Source organism: Oncorhynchus mykiss, chromosome 11 (genome assembly GCF_057628025.1).
Source record: "Oncorhynchus mykiss isolate SJ-2025 chromosome 11, ASM5762802v1, whole genome shotgun sequence".
Taxonomy (NCBI): Eukaryota; Metazoa; Chordata; class Actinopteri; order Salmoniformes; family Salmonidae; genus Oncorhynchus; species Oncorhynchus mykiss.
In genome coordinates, this window is record NC_143032.1 from 22,938,036 (window position 1) to 22,959,892 (window position 21,857).

The 21,857-nt window shown below is 43.7% G+C and overlaps 1 protein-coding gene across 2 annotated transcripts; it reads right to left on the reverse strand.

The window, feature by feature from the left end:
* Positions 1–369: 369 nt before the first annotated feature.
* cnn3a (calponin 3, acidic a) lies at positions 370–15,314 on the reverse strand. 2 transcript variants are annotated; one of them, XM_036935195.2, is made up of 7 exons: positions 14,927–15,314; positions 3,923–4,044; positions 3,432–3,498; positions 2,885–3,022; positions 2,541–2,657; positions 2,053–2,199; positions 370–1,734 (listed from the first exon to the last, which is right to left on the reverse strand). In XM_036935195.2, exons 1-7 carry the CDS (start codon positions 14,981–14,983, stop codon positions 1,363–1,365), a joined length of 1,020 nt encoding a protein of 339 aa, XP_036791090.1. In that variant the 5' UTR covers positions 14,984–15,314; the 3' UTR covers positions 370–1,362. The 2 variants fall into 2 exon arrangements, with proteins under 2 accessions (XP_036791090.1, XP_036791091.1); XM_036935196.2 differs by having other exon boundaries at positions 14,787–15,201.
* Positions 15,315–21,857: the final 6,543 nt, after the last annotated feature.

The window sequence follows — 21,857 nt, forward strand, 5'->3', positions numbered from 1 at the left end:
TTCAGGCAGAGGGCTGCTTTCCAAAAGCCGTCTCAGAGACATCCACTGTGGCTAAAGCCTCAAACGGAATATTGAGAGTAATTTTAGGTCTATATGAATAGTTTTAATATACAACCAAAGCTCAGCGATGTTCCAATTTGTCATCATAAAATGTACAAGACTAGCATGCCCTCCTAATGAAATCCAAAGTCCTGCAAGCCAGTTAGTATTAAAGGGCAAATGCCAATCAGGATCACAATGTGGAAAAATACTTCCTGCTTCAGGCATGTCATTTAATTCTGGTTCAATTACATTACCGATTTATATAGAGGAAATTTGATAAAAGATTGGAAGACAGTGCAAATAAAGTTGACAATGGACTATGAAAGCTTGGAGAACCAAGGAATAGGCTTTATTTGGAACATACATTTTTGCTTTAAAAAAAATAAAAAATAATTACATAACAGGACAGAAATCTGAAATAGAACCCGATATAGTGCACTACTTTAGACCAGAGCCCTGGCTGAAAGTAGTGCACTATATAGGGAATAGGGTGCCTTATCAGACACCACACTAGTTTATAATGAGAGACATGGCAATAAATACAGTGGGAATGGAGGGTGGCTATAAGAACATGAGACATGGCACAATAAGACTAGCCCTACTGTATGCATCTGGTCTAATAGAAATTACTCTGTGCGATTTTAGGAAAATAAATGGTGCAGTGATTTGTATTGAAACACAACAAAAAATTTAAACAGACGAGACGGCCACTGGTTACTCTGAGGCTCACTCAATTGTATTGACGTAAAAAAGGTAATAATTGGTCCTTTTAGGTTGGCAGAAAGCAAAGCAGTCAGTGAATTAATTCCTTTAAAGGGATGATATGATCAGTAAAAGAAGTCTAAGGGATAAAAAAAAGTAAAAAAATAGAATGGTTGAAAATGCTACAAAGTTGGCAAAATTAATCTTTACTTCACAGTGTCCCATACTTCATAATGTAATAGTATAATAATATAGCATCTCCAACACTGTATCTCAGCACTTTATGCTTTAACGACGTCGGCATGAACACTACTGCTCAAATGGAAGGAGAGTTGGGGAGGTGGTGGAGAAGGAACGCACTCGACAATATTTATCTCTTGTGCTTCAATAAAAAAAATGTTAAAGATTAGCGAGGATAGCAAAAGACTTGCTCTGTTTGTCATCAATAAAATACACTGGTTTAATACTGCTCCGTCTAGCGGTCGTTGTGGTGTTAAGGTGGCGCCGGATTAACCTGGTCCCAGAACTGTTTGTGCGGTCTTGCCAACGCCTATGGTCATTGGTAAGACAGCACAAACTAATCTGGGACCAGGCTAGTGCCGGATGGCCCGGACAGCCCTAATAGTCGATTCCCTGGTCGATGTTGTTGTAGTGGGCCACGTCGCTGTAGTTGTCTTCTTCCTGATAAGCCACTGGGTACTCCTCCCCCTCTCCCTCCTGGAGGAATTCCTCTGCCTGATAGTCACTGTCGCTGATCTCAGAGCAGTTGGTGCCCGTGCCTTGGCTCCCGTTGGTATGTATGACGGGCTCAGTGGGCGAGCCGCAGTACTTGGGGTCGTACACCTGGCGTCCCAGCCCGTACGCACTCATGCCTTTCTGGGACGCCACCTTGTTGGTGCCCATCTGCAGGGAGATGGTGGAGTTGTCCACTGGATGTACCTGCTTATTGTCGAAGATATCCCGACGCGTTCCCGGGCAGGACATACCAGCCTGGGGGGGGGAGGGGGGGGCACACTTTAGGAGCTTTCCAGGAAAACAGTTGTTGACTGATTGTCTTCAAGACAAATATACGTATCATCAACCATGTGATTATGGCGATGTGCAATGAAAAGCCATGTGATGTCTCCGTCATATTGTACACTAGATCCCATTGCTCTCTGTTACATTCCCTTGGCTCTCTTGAAAAGTAGCACTTGCTAGCTAGTTCCTTCCATTACATAGGTTCCAACGAAGTAGACCCCTATAAATGCATCAGTGTTTTTTCTACCCATAGACATTCACAGTGTTTATATACATAATTGGTTATACCTGGCTGGCTCCTTTGTTGGTACCCATCTGCAGACTGATGGTGGTCTGGTCATAAGGCTTGTCTGTCTGGGACCTTGGGTCGTAAAGATGTCTTCTGGTCCCATATGCTGTCATACCAGCCTGGCTCGCACACTTGTTGGTCCCCATCTAAAACACACAGGAACATAGCTGAATAGACGTATTACACTTACATTTTAGTCATTTAGCAGACACTCTTATCCAGAGCGACTTCACCTAGTCCGTTTGGGGATTAGAACCAGGTTACTGGCCCAACGCTCTTAACCGCTAGGCTACCTGCCGCCCTACATCTATTACAAGCGATTGAAGAATCAGTTAAATAAGCTACATACAAAACATTCATTAAAATCAGGATGATTTCCATTGGCAAAATATTGAAAGGTATAATAATGAACAAACATTTTATTATATAGGTCACATCCAGTAACAGTCCAACAACCTGTGGCTGTTTGAGCATCATCATGTCTTACCTGCAGTCCGATGACGCATTGTCCAGCCTTGATCTTATCGTCATCAAAATGGCGTGTCTGTTTGTCTGCGTATTTCACACCAATGTCACACGATGTGTGCATGCCTTTGGTCTTTGCCTGTGGAAGAAGATAAGAATGTGGAAATATATTGATGCTACAAGTCCCTTGGAGAGAAGGAACCCTATCAGAACGTCTTGGTAACACTTTACAGTAAGTAGGTGTCAAAGTCTTTCTCCCAGCAGACACTAACTGTACCATAACATGTCTTATATATTTTTAAAAAGAAATAGAAATACTATTCATAATTAAGGAAGTCTTTCTACCCCCCTGGGTATCACACTCACTATGCTAGCAAGGGAGAGCAATGTGCTCTGGACTTGGGTCATGTTGCCGTTCTCAAACAGGTCGTTGGCCTCGAAGATGTCATTGGGCTTCATGCCGTAGGCCAGGATGGCTTTGATGAAGTTGCCAAGGTTCTCCAGCTGGGGGAACAAAACACAGGTTACAGATAGAAATAGATTGAATAGAGCTGGCACGATTCCCTATTATTTCTGACAAGACAATAATATATTTTCTACACGTTACATTTCTATCAGAATGTTCTGACATTATATCCTCCTGATGGGCATAGCAGAGATTAGTAAGAACATCAGGAAGTAATAACTCCATAAAGAAGGTGTTGTGTGTGAGAGCCAGAGTGAGGAGAGAGTGAGCTGAAGGCTTAATGAAGGAGTCCACTTATTCTCCATGCATGACATATGGCTTGCAGGTCTTAAACGGTATTAATGAGCTAAACAGCCACCCTTTTGTCTTTGTGCTTTAAAAAAAAAAAAAAAAAACGGAAGACAGTACTCTAAACAACTCCATACATTGAGGTTTAGGTTAGCCTACCTTGTGCCAGTTCAGTTGTGAGTGGTTAATTTTCTTTATCGAGCCAGGTTGCAGTTTGTTTATCAATCTAAGAAAGAGAGAAGGTCAGTCTATCAAATCTGATATGTCACGTACATATTTTGCAGATGTTATCGCAGGTGTAGCGAATTGTTTATACATCTTACACCCACATTCAGTTTAAAGTATTCAAGTTCAATGTAAAACAATATATGTAATCCTTGGGAGGGGGGGGGGGGGAATATGCTGAGGACAATATCTGCAGTATGTTTATTCAACTGGAATATAAAAACAGACCACAAACGCAAATCACCACATCAATCTGTGGATAGTGACTGGAGTGTGATTGATTACTCATATGTAAAATCCTAGTCAGTCTCCACTCTGCAAACATTAGCTGCAGATCACAGCATAGTGTGGAGGGCGCACACACACACACAGCAATGTCAACCCTCTGTCACCGTCAGCTCTGCAGTAAACACACAGACACTTACTCTCCCAGGATGACTCCATCCTTTAGGCCCTTCTGGAAGTTCTCGCCAATGGCCATCGCCGTCACCTCCTCAATCCAGAACCGAAGCTCCTCCTCCTTCTGCATGTCATATTTGCCTGCGATCTGAGAAGGTGAAAGCACACAGTGGGTTAGTAAAAGTTTTCAGAACCTAGAGGAACATCTATGTTCAAGCTACAGGGTTGCATGGCGTGTTTCATAATGTCCTTTGACATTGTAATAAAATAAAATAAAGTTTTAGATCGAGAAGACTGTAAGAAGTTGTTAGCAAGCTGGGCTTTTACATATGTATCCCAAATGGCACCCTATTGGCACCCTATTCCCTATTTAGTGCACTACTTTTGATTAGAGCCCTGGTGAAAAGTAGTGTACTGTAAAAAGAATAGGGCGTCATTTCAGCAAGTACTGAGCTGTGGGGTAAATCAACAGGCTAGGACTGGGGGGGGGCTTAAAGCTCAAATGTTGACCTTCTGTCTGGAATAGCATAAAAGCCCAGACGTTTGGCTTTAAATGTTGTGCCAACCAGACGTTTATTTTTTTATTTAACGAGGTAAGTCAGTTAACCTCTACGGGATTGGTGTCCCCCCCACGCGGGATGGTTGAGCTAATGTAGGCTAATGTGATTAGCATGAGGTTGTAAGTAACAAGAACATTTCCCAGGACAGACATATCTGATATGGGTTGAAATCTTAAATTCTTGTTAATCTAACTGCACTGTCCAGTTTATAGTAGCTATTACAGTGAAAGAATACCATTAGATTGTTTGAGGAGAGGGTACAGTTATTGACTTGAACATTTATTAATAAACCAAATTAGGCACATTTGGGCAGTCTCAATACAACATTTCGAACAGAAATGCAATGGTTCATTTGATCAGTCTTTGCACACACACACACTGCTGCCATCTAGTGGCCAGAATCGAAATTGCGCCTAACCTGGAATAGTACATTGTGACCTTTCTTTTGAATTTCAAAGATGGAACAAAAAAAAATGCATGTTTTTTTTCTTTGTATTATCTTTTACCAGATCAAATGTGTTGTTCTCCTACATTCATTTCACATTTCCACAAACAAATGGTATCAAGAATATGCATATCCTTACTTCAGGTCCTGAGCTTTAGGCAGTTAGATTTGGATATGTCATTTTAGGCGGAAATTGAGAGAAAAAAAAAGGTTTAAAGAACAAATTCTTATTTACAATGACGGCCTAACCCAGACAAAAGCTGGGCCAATTGTGCGCCGCCCTATGGGACTCCCAATCACGGCCGGTTGTGATACAGCCTGGAATTGAACTAGGGTCTATAGTGACCTCTAGCACTGAGATGCCGTGCCTTAGACTGCTGCGCCACTCAGGAGCCAAAGTGATTTAGCTAAGTGATTCATGTAATATAGATTGTTGTTAGAACCTTATTGGGTCCAAACAAACAGTAAAGACGTCAACCGTAAAGACGTCAGTGAGTCCCAACATTACGTCAGAAATGCTTTCAGATTCCCACGTCGACTTCAAAGCCAGTGTGAGAAAAAAATACACACAAATTCACGTTGTTCATAAGGGAGCCCATGATGCAACCACGGTTTACTGAGAACTAAAAGAGAAGGTATTTGAGACTGACAGACACTAGCACAAACGAAGACACTTAAGGCCATTGGTGTAGTCCGATGTAGTTTTTTCTAGAGCACTTTAATCCTGGTCTATTGCCAGGAAAATAAATGGCAATAATTATTTATTGTGGTCTTGTGTTTTAGTGAGAGTCCGTTCTCCCAGGGTCAGCTCACTAAGATGCTGGGTAGCTAATGTGCACCAGGACACAGCTCAGAGGGGAAGTGATGCTATTGGCATCATGGCATGGACAGTAGCCATCGGAGGAAGAGGAAGTGTGTATGTGAAGTCAATTACAATGGCATGCTCCTCTTCTTCTCCCACTGCTTTCTCTCCATTACACCACGAGAAGTCAAGGGCTTGGAAACCTTCCAAGCTTTCTCTCTGGATCTGCTAAAAATGGTAGGCCTACATTGAATGTGTTGTAATCTACTGTAAATGACTAAGTACTGTACTGTCAATTACACACAATTAGATTGCACAATGCCATGGAAATTTTCCAGGTCCTTTCTACAAATGTCACACTACTGAGTATATTTAACTGTGCTTCGCAGCTAGTGTCACCCATTAGTTCATATTCCATTGTAAACAAACACTTCAACATTGGCCTATGTCCTATAAACATGGGCTTTTAACAAGTGCACCGCACAGTTCACACAGGAGTCAGTTAAACAAACAACCTCATCTGTATAATCTAGTCAAAGAGGAAGAAGACAAAGCATCTTGCCTCCATTCCACTCCTCTCCTTACATTACAGTCCATTCTTTGTTTCACCTTTACTCTACAACTGTAGCTTGTTCCCAGTGTGCGGATATTAGCTCTTTAGCACCACATGTTAATACTGGGATTCAAGAGGGATGCTATATGTAGGCTATGTAGCAATGTAAACCAGGCATTTGAAAGCTAATAAAGCCATTGGGGTAATGACAGCCTTTTAGCACTATGCGAGACTGAAAGCTTGAAGCCCATAAACTTGTAGCCAACTTCTTCCCCCCTATTCGGCAGAGAAAGGCTTGTTTTCATTTAACTACAGTTTATCACCCCCCCACACACTAAATCCTGTCAGCTGGAATGTGAAGGCCGTCACCAGAAAGACATGCCCTCTCTGAAGCGGTGTACGTGTGTGTGTGAGAGAGAGAGAGAGAGGGAGAGAGTGAGAAACGAGGCCCTGTTCTCACATAATAACAGGCAAAGGCAAATCTTCAAACGTCCCTCCATCTTGTAAAAAGGCCAAAGTGGGGTTCTAGTTGCAAAACATGACTCAATGAGAGGACTGGGATGGAGTGGAAGGGTTATAGAGGAACTTGTCCATCCCTTCTGAATAGCTTGACAGCACACTGTCATTTACAAAAATTCATCAGAGGCTTTTTGTGCCACTGACTGACAGCAGCTGGAAGCCAAACCATCACCCGAGGACACACAGAGCCCTCAGAGAAATCAGGGAGGATTAGAGAGAGGAGAGATTTCTCTTTCTTCACTTCTCTCCCCCAGCACAGCAGTACTAGTCTAGGAACACTGCCAACTCCCCCCAGTTCTCTTATGTCTTGGAGTCGTTAAACGGGAAAGCTTCTGAGGAGAAATCTGGAAAGCTACATGGGCTAAACCCCACTGGAATTGAACCCCAGACAAGCCCGTCTTCCACAACCCAACACTGTACTCCAAAGCATTTCCTGATGACGTTGCAGAACCTAGAAAACATCTGGACGGAGAAGGTTTAAAAAGGGAGAAAATGCCCCAGAAGCCCAACACGATCAATTCAATATAGGCTAGATACACCACTGTGGAGGCAATCGTTGTTTAAAATCAATAACATGTGTATCATCCAGTCTGGTATTGTTTCTCTTTGAAATAAATTTATAGTGAAAGGGAATTATATAGTCATGAAGTTCCTTACAATCAAGTTATCGATCCCATTTATACAATATCTTAAAGAATTGAGGGCATCTCCAACAGGGAACTTGACAGAGTCTATGACCAGAATGACCCCCACTTGATTAATTATTTGTTCAATCACACACACATGACGAAGTATTGAACAAACAGTCCAGCTGGTATTCATTCATATTTAACCACTATCCGTTAGCTCTGAAAACAATCCGTAGACCACAATGTGAAGTGATTGGCCGTGCTATAAAATATGTAGTGAACTAGAAAATGTTTACATATAGTTGGGAGCCTTAATAAAACCAATAACTGCACTAGGCCAAATCCTAACTTGAGCCTTAATAAAAACCAAACTTGAGACATGTGGAAAGAGCTTCTGATGTTAATTAAGCAATAAACCAACTAACAATAACAAAAAGTCCAACAGAGTCAACAATCGTAGATTAAGCCTTTAACTTGTTGTTACAGACAATAGTGTTATTTATTTGTGATAAGTGCACTAGCTTACATTAGCCATCAAAGTTGAACATGTCAAGGTTGGTGAAACACCCAGTGTCGATCTTGGGGATGTGAAAGTAAAAAAAGCTGAACAATGGTTTCAGGAAAAGGGCTCAATTTCTGTTCACCCCAAAACAGCATCTCAGGGGTTAACGCGACAGAACAAGGAATTCAGGAATCAGTCTCACTGTGAAAAGAAAATCCAGCCTGAACCATAGCAGGGAGGGAATTGTCTCCTGTCAGCAAATAGCAGGGGAACACTCCATCCCCCAACACTCCTCCCTGCAGCGCTCCCCCCACATTGGTAGTAATGGTACTGTGTTTTACTATTTAAAAAGGGTGGGGGGGGGGGGGTAAGACAACCCCACAATAACCAGTCCTCCACCACATATCTGGGTCATTTTCATTTGGCACCAAAGCATAGAAAACAGACTAAAACATTGAGGGACTACCTGGACTTTTGAGAAGGACTACCTAGACTCATTTGTCATGTTCTGTTTCAAAGCCAAGGAAGCCTGAGATGGGCCTCATTCAGCCAACCCCGGGCTCCTATCCAGGTCTCCCTGCCTGCTCCAGGGCCACTAGAGAAAACACACATTGAGGTAGAGGAGAGCAGAGGAGATGGACAGAGCTTGCATTGTTGTGTGTCTTGTGGTTCCAAGACTGCACGTCTGCAATCTCTTTCCTGCCAAAGATTCAGCAGAGATATACAACCAAATGCTCTGTTTGCTTGAGGAACCAACAACTCGCCCACCCAAAGACTTCAATGGAGGGGAAAAACAAACAAGGCAGATTCAGACCTACATGAATGGCGAGGCTTTGTAGCCCCACTATCTACGATCAACTATTTTAGCAAGCATGTATTAGTGAGTAATCAGATAAATGTGATGGGATCTCCTATCAGACCCGGCTGGAGAAAATATAATATTTACTACTGAAACCCTTTGGGTGAGAAACAAACTGAACATTAAGTTGTTTTTTTCTGGATGGAAATCTTTACTTCTGAAACCTTTGGGCTGAAACAAAAACAAAACGCAACATGAAATTCTCAGGAGGGCTATAGGCTACTTGGTGGTGACCCAACGTCTTCTGACCTCATTAATACGACTCCCTCTTTCACACAGCACCGGATTCAGCTAAAGCTCTACCCTAACAGTTCACCACCCTCCAACTGCTGTAGGAAAGATATGACAGATGTGAGTTAATGTGCTCCCAGGCTCCAGAGGGAATTCCTGCTCTATTTTACAAACACTTGAGAAGTCCCAGCCCCCAAAAAAACACCAGTTAGTCAGTCAGTCAGTCAAACATTTGGTCAACACTTCAACCTGAGTGGCGGTGATCCCTTGGAAAGCACTGCTGGCTTGTTTGATTACAAATAAGTAAAGTGGTGGTTTGACTTTATAAACAATATGGGCTGAGGAAAGTAACTTTGGAACACACGGACTGTTCCAAACATTCAGCTTCAGCTTTTTCTCTGAAATAATCAAGCAGGAAAGGACAACAAATATTATTAATTTAAAGTGCGTGTGTGTGTGTGTGGTTGAAGGACAGTTGCTGGTCATCTTTCGACATTAGCAAGCATTTACAATGGAAACTAAGCTGCTTTCCATTTCCCCTTTCAGAATGCACTGGATATTTATCACAATTAGCCCTCAAATAAAGCATGTGTGTTGGCAGCCACCCTGGAAAATATCAGAAAGCACACACGCATTAGAAGAACGAGAGCTAACATCATTTTAATATTTTCCCGGCTGAGCCAGCGTTTGGCTGTACTAGTATCGCTCATCTGATCCTGTCAAGGTTCAAGAGATTACCTTAACTAAAAGCTTTTCATACCACCACAATGTGAATTAAAGTACAAATGTAAACAGTGGCAGTAGGTACAGCTAGGAGACATGACGCAGTAAAACTGTAGCCTGTCTTGAACCACTTTGTGGATCAGATGGACCACAACAGAAACTGTGCTAATTAAGGAATGAGGTGGTCGGTCGGGTCTCATTAAGGCATGAGAAACAGATGGTTAGAGCCACAGGATTTTAACTCTGCTTGGAACCACAGCTTAATGAATTTATACTTGTAATATCCCAGCTTCAGGCAGAGAGAGACCTCTCAAAATGACAAAAATCATATGAGTGAGTGAGTGAGTGAGTGAGTGAGTGAGAGAGAGAACCATAGCTCAGTGAATTAGAGATCTTTCAGATTGGGTTGTTTGTTGCCGGTTTCCAGGTTCCAGTTTCTCACGTTGAGGAAGTGTGGCAATGTGAGACTAGGGGATGTTGGTAATAGAGGGGAATCATTGAGGAATTCTAAGCATCTCTGACATGTGACTTCCAAAGAAACCCGTACAATACGAGTGATTGCATATATAGTTTCCTCCAGTTTCTGCCGTGTGTATTTAATCAGAGCTTGATAAATTCACAATCTGCTGGAGTGTTTGACAAATTCCTGACTTAGTGTGCCAAAAGTTGACATAGAAATCTGTCACTTGAAAGCCAGCCAGAGCAAGGCAATGTATGAATGGACTGCGTAGGCTACTCTAACAACACTGGGTATGTTTGTTGATGATCTCATCGTTCTGCAACACACTTAAATACAGTAGCCTTGATTCCACTGTGTTGTTCACAAGTTGTTGCGCTCCTGGTCAATTTCTCCTCAAGGATTGTTGACAAATATTCATTATCATCCCTCTCTAACTGGATTTTCAAATCATTGGCCAACAGCAGGCTATGACAGCATGCTTATCTTTTATCAGGAGAGAGAGAAACATTGGCTGGCATCTGGCACCACTGCTATCAATTCAAACCGAGACAGGGCAGATAGTTTCACATAAACATTACACATGGGCCTGAGTAGGCTATGCGCCTTCGGCCTTGACTGTCCTGTTTCCGATGGATAGGCTGACCGACGATGTCATGATTCAGTCATTTCCTACAGGGGGACAACTTCGGTAGCCTAGGCCAATGTGTTATGAACCAGTGGGACATCAAATCCAATTTTATTGGTCACATACACATGGTTAGCAGATGTTAATGCGAGTGTAACGAAATGCTTGTGCTTCTAGTTCTGACAGAGCAGTAATATTTAACAAGTAATGTAACAAATTCACAATGACTACCTTATACACACATATGTAAAGAGATTAATAAGAATATGTACATATAAATATATGGATGAGCGATGGCCGTGCGGCATAGGCAAGATGCAGTAGATGGTATAGAATATGGTATATACATATGAGATGAATCATGTAGGATATGTAGACATTAAAGTAGTGTTATTTAAAGTGACTAAAGTAAGGTATTAAAGTGGCCAGAGATTTGAGTCTGTAAGTTGGCAGCAGCCACTCTATGTTAGTGATGGCTGTTCAACAGTCTGATGGCCTTGAGATAGAAGCTGTTTTTCCAGTCGCTCTGTCCCAGCTTTGATGCACCTGTACTGACCTTGCCTTCTGGATGATAGCGGTGTGAACAGGCAGTGGCTCAGGTGGTTGTTGTCCTTGATGATCTTTTTGGCCTTCCTGTGACATCGGGTGCTGTAGGTGTCCTGGAGGGCAGGTAGTTTGCCCCCGGTGATGCGTTGTGCAGACCACACTACCCTCTGGAGAGCCTTACGGTTATGAGCAGAGCAGTTGCCGTACCAGGCAGTGATACAGCCCGACAGGATGCTCTCGATTGTGCATCTATAAAGGTTTGTGTTTTAGGTTACAAGCCAAATTTCTTCAGCCTCTTGAAAAGACGCTGTTGGGCCCTCTTCACCATGCTGTCTGTGTGGATGGACCATTTCAGTTTGTCCGTGATGTGTACGCCGAGGAACATAAAACTCCACTTTCTCCACTACTGTCCCGTCGATGTGGATGAGGGGATGCTCCCTCTGCTGTTTACTGAAGTCCACGATCATCTCCTTTGTTTTGTTGAGTGAGGTTATTTTCCTGACACCACACTCCGAGAGCCCTCACCTCCTCCCTGTAGGCATTCTCGTCGTTGTTGGTAATCAAGCCTACCACTGTAGTGTCGTCTGCAAACTTGATGATTGAGTTGGAGGCGTGCATGGCCACACAGTCATGGGTGAACAGGGTGTACAGGAGAGGGCTGAGAATGCACCCTTGTGGGGCCCCAGTGTTGAGGATCAGCTGGGTAGATATGTTGTTTCCTACCCTCACCACCTGGGGGTGGCCAGTCAGAAAGTCCAGGACCCAGTTGCACAGGGCATGGTCGAGACCCAGGGTCTCGAGCTTAATGACCAGTTTGGAGGGTACTATGGTGTTAAATGCTGAGCTGTAGTCAATGAACAGCATTCTTACATAGGTATTCCTCTTGTCCAGATGGGATAGGGCAGTGTGCAGTGCGATGGCGATTGCATCGTCTGTGGACCTATTGGGGCGGTAAGCAAATTGGAGTGGGTCTAGGGGATCAGGTAGGGTGGAGGTGATATGATCCTTGACTAGTCTTTCAAAGCACTTGATGATGACAGAAGTGAGTGCTACAGGGCAATTGTCATTTAGTTCAGTTAGCTTTCTTGGGAACAGGAACAATGGTGGCCATCTTGAAGCCTGTGGGCACAGCAGACTGGGATAGGGATTGATTGAATATGTTCATAAACACACCAGCCAGCTGGTCTGCGCATGCTTTGAAGACACGTCTAGGGATGCCGTCTGGGCCGGCAGCCTTGTGAGAGTAAACATGTTTAAATATTATACTCACGTTGGCCACGGTGAAGGAGAGCTGTACTGACTCTGACAACATATCCCGAGTGAGCAATGTTTCCATGAAACAGAGAATGTTACAATCTGAGATCTCTCTGGAAGGCAACTCGTGCCCTAATTTCCTCGACCTTGTTGACTAATGCAGTGTCACCAACCGGCGATCATAATCAACTGGCCGATCTTCAAGGCATTCCTAGTCGATCAAACATTTCTGTAGAAAAGCCAACAATAAAGACTTGCGCTCCTTTTTGTTTTGAGCTGTTGGAGGTAGGTGCACTTGATTCATAAGCCCTGTGCACCGGGTAGTCAGTGCTCCCATTTTGAACCCTTTAAAATTTCTGAAAAGACAAACTCCGCCTACCAGGCAGACCGGGAGATCTGTGGCTAAATCGGGTGTGCCTTCTGCGCTGGCCAATCGGATAGCTGATATCATTGTGCCTACAGTTTCCACAACCCCAGCCAAAACAAAACTTGATATTAGCCCGGCTCCCGAGTGGGGCAGCGGTCTAAGGCGCTGCATCACAGTGTTGCGGCGTCACCATGGACTGGGGTTCGATCCCAGGCTGTGTCACAACCGGCTGTGACCGGGTCCCATAGGGCGGCCAACAACAGTTTGTCCGGGTTAGTGGAGGGTTTGGCCGGGTGGAGGGTTTGGCCGGGGTGGAGGGGTGGAGGTGGAGGGTTTGGCCGGGGTTTACTTGGCTCATCGCATTCTAGCAACTCTTTGTGGTGGCCCGAGCGCCTGCAAGCTGACCACGGTCGTCAGTTGAACAGTGTTTCCTCTGACACATAGGTCAGTGTTCAACTGACGACCGTGGTCAGCTTGCAGGCGCTCGGGCCAAGCAAACCCACCCCGGCCAAACCCTCCACCCGGGTTAAGCGAGTGGTTGTTAAGAAGAACGGCTAGGCGGGTCATGTTTCGGAGGATGCATGACACAACCTTCGCTTCTCAGGAGCCTCTTGGGAAGTTGCAGCGATGAGACAAGATCATACTTGGATATGAAGAATATGAAGAGTAAAATTACACCATTTTTATTTTTAAAATAACAAATAATTTGATACTAACCTACGTAAGAGGTAACTTGTAATGCCTTGACTAAAGAGAGACTGTCAAAGAATACAGCAGAGATTCTGTTTTTATGAGTGAGTTCATGGCTAAGTGATTTGAGGAAGGGACTTGCTGTTTGGGGCAAGTTTCTCAAAAATGTGAAATCACAAACAAAAACAAAAAAAGTATCTTTTACATCAAAAATAGAGATTTGGTGGTTACATTTCTCTCATTTATATGGGCTGCCATTTGGCTGAAACACAATTTCAGGATTGTGGCTTTAAACCAGGGCCCAACCCTGATAATTCACCTCTCATTGCATTTGTTGTTCAAGTTACACTAAATAACCTGTTATAACATCTCCGACTGACAGAGACAGATGTACAGTTACAGTGTAGCCCCCATTGACACAATTAAATGTGGGGGCATAGCCTACCCATAGCCCACCCATAGCCCCTATACTGCAGACTCTAATGATGTCAGTCTTATCAGTGAGCTGGCTTGGCTCAGGTCAGTTAAAACAGCAGTTGATTTGGCTCCTAAAATGGCTATTCGTTCAGTAATAACCGATCTCTAATGTAAAACCTACAAAGTTGCCTAGCACTATGTCAGATCTTGACATGGGAGTTCAAATATCCTACAGCTTTACATTACGAAATTATTAGGCGGCCTGAAGAAAAAAAAACAACGCACTGCATAAATGTGTGGACCAGAAAAAGTCTCTCACCTTACTATTGTTCCTGCAGTGAGGAATTATAATATTCAGAGAATGTTTTATAACTTTTCTGCAGTTAATCGTTGTCTGGAGATAATAAAAAAAGAAAATAATAAAAACGTTCGAACGAACCATCACTAGCGAACTCCTCCCTGTCCCACTGCTACAAACAATGCATTGGGCTTAGTTGGCTTGTACTCATGCTACTTCCAGTGATTATTTTTGAAAACACTTAAGTAAAAACCGTTGGTAGTTTAATTAATGTGTGAAACTTGTTTTTTTCCGTCTAAATTTCTGTAGGGGATAGTCCCATATGAAAATGGCCCTTGTAGCCTATTAATCATAACCAAAGATGATCTGCCATAACAGTGCATCAAACTATTAAACCAAGGACGACTCACATGTTCAACTCTGTAGCCCATTTCAGCTGCAGCAGCAATTGGTTGGTTCAGTTGGTTTATCCATAACGGCAATAATTTACAAACCAAAATGTGGTTATAAAAAAACAAACAAATGATTTACTTTTTAGTTCTTTACTCACTTTGCTTTTCACCTCTGCTGATAACCCGTAGGCTGGTCCCTTATTGAATGAAGTCATATTTGTTTTAGATTTACAACCAAAGTCAATATCCACTGCTACAAAGTAGCAAAAACGATTCCTTTCGGTTACTTTGTATCACACAACGAAAAGCGTAGTTCGGCGTCCCGTTCAGTCAGTCCAAAGGAGGAGTTTAAATCCGTGCAAATGTGTGGACTGTGAGTATCGCAGAGGCTGGTCGGACTAAAACTTCTCGCTTCAATACCTCATTTTTGTTTGGAAAAAATTTCGCAAGACCATTGACGGAGCCTTCCGAGCCAATCAGAGGTGCGGATTCTACATACCTCTCCCCATTGTTGGAGGCTGCTACTGTTGTGCATTTCTACGGAAGAGATTGATGTTAGTGATTTTACCAGGCACAAGCTATCCTATGTTATCTGATTTTACTGTCCATTTGGTTTGACATTTGATGTCTAATGATGTTGTTGTGGCTACAAACTTCACTGATTTACACTGAAAAAGGAGGGAAATTAAGCACAGCATAGCCTATAATACATCTTTAGGTAAGTAATAGGTTTAATTTCATTGTTTGATGATTTGTAGGCTACTAAAAGAAACCAAACACTGATTTATTTACTTACATTCCCTATAATAAGCATATATTGACAAAACTGATCTTGGTGCCTCTTATTGATTGGATCACTGCAGCCTTACATGCTTGTAAAATAACAAATTCTTTCAATCTTGGCTGGCTGCCATGAATTTTATTGGTGCAATAATTTGCCCCATGAAAAATAGCCAGATTGCCAATCAAAGTGTTGAGTCCGCAAACACACACACACACACACACACACACACACACACACACACACACACACACACACACACACACACACACACACACACACACACACACACACACACACACACACACACACACACACACATCTATCTTCCTATGTCACTCAACCTTTGTGGTGTGTATAAAGGGACCCTATTTGAAAGTATGCCATTTGTCTGTTTCAGGTTCTCAGGTAATCCTCTAGAACAGAATTGGTTTCACAAGCTTCAACACTCAACCTGTTCAACTGGTAAAGTAGATGGGCAGAGTTATTTCCTTCTGCTTCCATCCTGGTACAGTCACTTTTAAAGGCAGAGTGCAGTCAAAAACATGATATTCCTGTGTTTTACATATCTCCACACTATGAGGCTAGAATAATACCTTGAAATTGTGAAAATGATGATAATGCCCTTTTAGTGTAAAAGCTGTTTGAAATTACGGCCTGAAATTACGGTGACATCACTATGCGGTAAATGAGTTAAGGCCAATAAAAAAGAGAGTTCCAAACCTCTCTGCCAATAACGGCAAATGTTCACCCTCTGATAGGTTCGAAATTCTAGCAACCTATGAAACCAGAGGTTGACCCCTCTCTGAGGATAGGGGTCACCATAAAACAGAATTTAGACAGCATTCAATGCCCTAAGTGACATTCATCAGGCTAAGGCCGATGGCTGTAAATCAGCTATAGGCACTTTAGAGTGATATAGACGTCTAGTCCATGGTTCAATCTGGCCTTGCAAGTTGTCTTATGTTTTGACCAGGGCCCAGGCACTTGGAGGCAGATGGGGAGAGAACAGAAAGAAGGATGAGCATATACTGAATGTACAAAACATTAAGAACTGTTGAGTGTGAAAAACCCAGCTGCGTTGCAGTTCTTGACACAAACCATTGCACCTGGCACCTACTACCATACCCCGTTCAATGACACTTAAATAGTTTGTCTTGCCCATTCACCCTTTAAAAGACACACATACATAATTCATGTCTCAATTGTATCAATGCTTAAAAATCCTTATTTAACCTGTCATCTTCCCCTTCATCTACACTGATTGAAGTGGATTTCTCAAGTGACATCAATAAGGGATCATAGCTTTCAACTGGATTCACCTGGTCAGTCTAGAGCAGGTGTTCTTAATGTTTTGTACACTCAGTATATAATGAGTGTCTTGTCTTTGGAATGGGACAGATTGCTATGAACCTCACAGAGGAACGTGTCTATGTCTGTCTATTGTTTGTCTATTGAACATTTAAGTATAGAAGTCATTCGCCTTCTCTTTGGGTTAAGCATTTTCCACAACTTGAGCGAATTCACAATTCCTGACACCTCCCCACTCAGGCCACTCCCAGACAGTCCTAGCAAAATTCTTGCTTGAAAAAATGCTCTTTGCTAAGAAGCTATTTTTATTTACTTTTTCTCATTTGAACTGGAAACCATTACATTAAGGTACTTAATTGTTACCCAGGATTGATATTGAGATAAAAACAGCTGCATTGGACCTTTGTTGTATTTAAGTGACCTACTCTCAAGTCCTTTAGCATGTCATGGTCAAGCTTCTAAAATGGTCAGCAATACGGTACCTTTCCACGTTGTAAGAGGCCAGAGTGGCATTTGTTACTGACCCACTTGTGTCATCCTCATAGAGGTCAACCTAAAAGAGCTCTGATTTCAAAAGATATGGTCTGTGTGTGTGCGTGTGTGTGTGAGTCATACCTCAGACATTACCTCTCTTCTGCTGGGTTTTTGAGGTTAGCAGTCCGTGTAGCCCATGCATGTTCCAAGACATATTTTCTATGTTGTCGAGATCCATCTCATCATTAACGTAAGGCCTGCATGTCTTTTACCTACCAGTCTAGAGTGATTTATTTAACTCAGACAAGGTGCGCCCAGCCCTACCTTGTCTAACATCTGGTATAACCTGATGATGACTCTGATAACATGAATTTGCAAATACAGACATGAATGCTCAGTTTTCAAATATGTATATTTTTTATCTAAATGAGACTAACCTGGTCAGATAAAATAAATACATCCTGCAAACATCTTAAAAAGCTCTCTAAGTTCGATCACTTCACCTTGTGTGTGTGTGTTGCCGGGACGAGTGAGTGTGTGTGTGTGTAGGGGCTCCTATTCCCATTGGTGTCTTGATGTGGGTTATGATGTGGTCTGTGAGTTAATTAAATGGCAGATGCTGCATGCTGCAAGCCTTTAGGTTTGTGTATAACTCATGGTTTGAGATGTATGGACTCGGGCCATGACAGTGGTTGTGCCCAGTGCGTTCTCAGCAGGAACAAGATGTCACACATCCATGACCATATTAGGTTGAATGAGTTTGTGCTCGTATCTGAACTTAAGGATGGACTAAACATACAGAGTTCTGAAAATGTGTCAACTTGCTTAGTCTCAATGTACATTATCCAATATGAAAGACCATGTGTTGTTGTAGGACATAAATAAGTACAATTTGGGGTTTGAGTCCCTACCAATTGTCTTTTATTTAACCATGAAAAAAGTATAGGAAAGCCCTGTGCCAAGTCTCTGCTGTTATCGACCGAGACAGATTTAGCAACGTGTATATTTGTCACACTGACATTCTAAGATAAGACTTATAAATAGCGGAAATGTCAGCAACAGAATACAGACTTTCCCCTTTCTCTGGGCCAGTAAAGCGCAACGTTTCCATTATAGTCTATGCCCATTGTAGTTGAACTGTCACGCCTGCTCCCGGTCTTCCTCCCTGGAGCTCGAGGGCGCCAGGCTTCCAAACATTACGCACTCCTGCCACCATCATTATGCACACCTGCCTTTCCCCATCACGCCCATCAGCAATTATTGGACTCACCTGAATCACTTCTGTCATTTCCTCTCCTATATCTGTCTGTGTCCCCACTCTGTTCCAGGCTTCAGCATTGTTTGTCATATGTCCTTGTATTCCCGTTTGCTGACACTGGTCCTGTCTTGTTTCATGTCTGTTCCTGATGAAATGTTTCACTCCCTGCTTCTCTACTCCAGCATCGGTCCTTACAGAATGCTGAAGCCACCAAACGAAGCATCGGGGAGTGGCTTTCCGGTTGGCGGTGACATCGGGTTCGGAGACCGCCACCGATGGAACTGGGGGTGCCTAAGCCAGCTTGTCCGGCTGTCACACTCTAGCTGGCTCGAGAGGTTTCTTGCCCCAGTTGGCTCGGAAGGCGCCCTTTCCACGTCAGGCCTCAGCCGGCTCGTCAGGCTGCTCCGCCTCCGCCGGATCATCGGGCTCCCACGCCTCAGCGGGATCGACAGGCCTTCATGCCTCAGCCAGATTGTCAGGCTCCTATGCCTCAGCCGGCCCGCAAGGCTCTCATGCCTCTGCCGGTTCGTCGGGATTTCACGCCCAGCCGGCTAGTCCAGCGCCCCTGCCGGCCTGTCAGGCTCACCCATGTGGGATGCCGGGTCGTGCCCCTAGACGGGAGGGTACTGTCACCCCTGCTCTCGCTCTTTCCCCCCTGGCGCTCGAGGGCGCCAGGCTCCCCAGCACTCCTGCCACCATCATAACGCACACCTGCTTTCCCCCGTCACGCAGATCAGCGATTATTGGACTCCCCTGAACTCTGTCATTACCTCCCCTATATCTGTCTGTTCCCCCGCTCTGTTCCCCGCTTCAGCATTGATTGTCATATGTCCTTGTATACTCGTGTGCTGACGCTGTTTCTGTCTTGTTTCATGTCTGTTCCTGATTCTTACAACAACATTCGTGACAGAAGATCCCACCACCCACGGACCAAGCAGTGTGCCCAGGAGGAGCAGGGATTCTGGGCCTGGGAGGAAAGCCAGGAGTGGAGGACATTCTGGACTTGGGACGAAATAATGGCAGGAGACAAAAGCCTGCCGTGGAAGCAGGCGGAAGCAGCGAATGAGGGACAGCGATGACACCGGGGTTCACGGCTACAACGTAGGCCCAAGAAGCAGCCTTAAAAAAAAATTGTGGGGGCACACGGGGTGGTCGGGTGAGGGGTGAGTCAGAGACCATGGAGGAAGCATTGGGTAGATTGAGAAAGAGTGAACGGAGGGGTGGGATAGAGACCTTCGAGGAGTGGTTGGCGAAATGTGAAGAGAGTGAAGCGGAAGAGCTGTTGGTTTGGCTGGGGAGGCAAGACAGTCACCCTGAGGAGCGTGTTAGCCGTCCGATGCCACCTGTGCCAGCTCTCCGCACTCGCTTTGAGGATAGTGTCATCGTTCCGGTACAATGAGTGCCGGTTCTACGCACCGTGTCTCCAGTGCGCCTCCACAGCCCAGTGTGTCCTGTGCCAGTCCCCCGCACTTTCCGTGCGAAGGTTGTTACCTGTCAAGGACACGTTGTGCCAGCTCTACGCTCCAGACCTCCAGTGCGCCTCCACGGTCCAGTACGTCCTGTGCTGGTTCTACGCACCGTGTCTCCAGTGCGCCTCCACAGCCCAGTGCGTCCTGTGCCAGCCCCCCGCACTTGCCGTGCGAAGGTTGCCTATAATTAAATATCATTGACTATCATTCAAGGAAGTGTTTGGTTGTCCGTTTCAGTCACACTTGATGCAAGCACACAAATGTGCTCTTAATTTGCTCTTCCTGCTGTGCAGGATGGAAAGGTGTTATTAGTGAGAGAGATGTACAAGTAAAACACAATGTCAAAGAGTACGGCCGAAATAAAACCTATCCTTCCACAACTCTGAAGACAGAGCTCGTCCTTTTCATTCCGGCAAGAGTATTAATTAAATGTGCATAAAACTTTTCAAAGATTTCCCTCATTATACCTGATGTTGTTCATTGATAGTACTACGTGGCATGGTTATAGAAATACTAATATGCTTTCTTGCATCTGTCATTATACTGGGTTTCTCTCTCACAATGACAGCTGCTTTATCACTACACAGCTATAATAAACAGCTGGTTCCACTGTTCTGTCTTTGACATAATGTTTTGGTGTGTTCTCTCTGTTCCTCTTTATCAGTTTTAATTCAAAACCAGAAAGCTGAGGTTGTGTAATAGCTTGATTAATTCAATGGTAGTTAGCCTACACCAACACCTCACTCGAGTCAGCTATAGCTACATATATTTTGTATTTCTTCACACTGTTCTCTGTACCATAAATGAAAGTGACATTACATAACACATTCCACGTATCCAAAGCATCTTTACGTAGTAACTACAGTGGGGCAAAAAAGTATTTAGTCAACCACCAATTGTGCAAGTTCTCCCACTTAAAAAGATGAGAGAGGCCTGTAATTTTCATCATAAGTACACTTCAACTATGACAGACAAAATGAGAAAAAAAATCCAGAAAATCACATTGTAGGATTTTTAATGAATTTATTTCCAAATTATGGTGGAAAATAAGTATTTGGTCAATAACAAAAGTTTATCTCAATACTTTACGTTTTCTGTAAGTCTTCACAAGGTTTTCACACACTGTTGCTGGTATTTTGGCCCATTCCTACATGCAGATCTCCTCTAGAGCAGTGATGTTTTGGGGCTGTTGCTGGGTAACATGGACTTTCAACTCCTCCAAAGATTTTCTATGGGGTTGAGATCTGGAGACTGGCTAGGCCACTCCAGGACCTTGATATGCTTCTTAAGAAGCCACTCCTTCGTTGTCCGGGCGGTGTGTTTGGGATCATTGTCATGCTGAAAGACCCAGCCACGTTTCATCTTCAATGCCCTTGCTGATGGAAGGAGGTTTTCACTCAAAATCTCATGATACATGGCCACATTCATTCTTTCCTTTACACTGATCAGTCGTCCTGGTCCCTTTGCAGAACAACAGCCCCAAAGCATGATGTTTCCACCCCCATGCTTCACAGTAGGTATTTTGTTCTTTGGATGCAACTCAGCTTCTTACGAGTTAGAAAAGGTGACTGGAGTCAGCATTGTCCTCCAAACACAACGAGTTGAGTTTTACCAAAAAGTTATATTTTGGTTTCATCTGACCATATGACATTCTCCCAATCTTCTTCTGGATCATCCAAATGCTCTCTAGCAAACTTCAGACAGGCCTGGACATGTACTGGCTTAAGCAGGGGGACACGTCTGGCACTGCAGGATTTGAGTCCCTGGCGGCGTAGTGTGTTATTGATGGTAGGCGT

Coding starts and splice junctions, on each gene's coding strand:
- cnn3a (XM_036935195.2), bottom strand. CDS start 14,983: ATGACTTCATTCAATAAGGGACCAGCCTACGGGTTATCAGCAGAGGTG. Junction 3,499..3,922: donor GATGGAGTCATCCTGGGAGA/GTAAGTGTCTGT, acceptor TCTCTTTCTTAG/ATTGATAAACAAACTGCAAC. Junction 2,200..2,540: donor AATGCGTCATCGGACTGCAG/GTAAGACATGAT, acceptor TGTGTGTTTTAG/ATGGGGACCAACAAGTGTGC.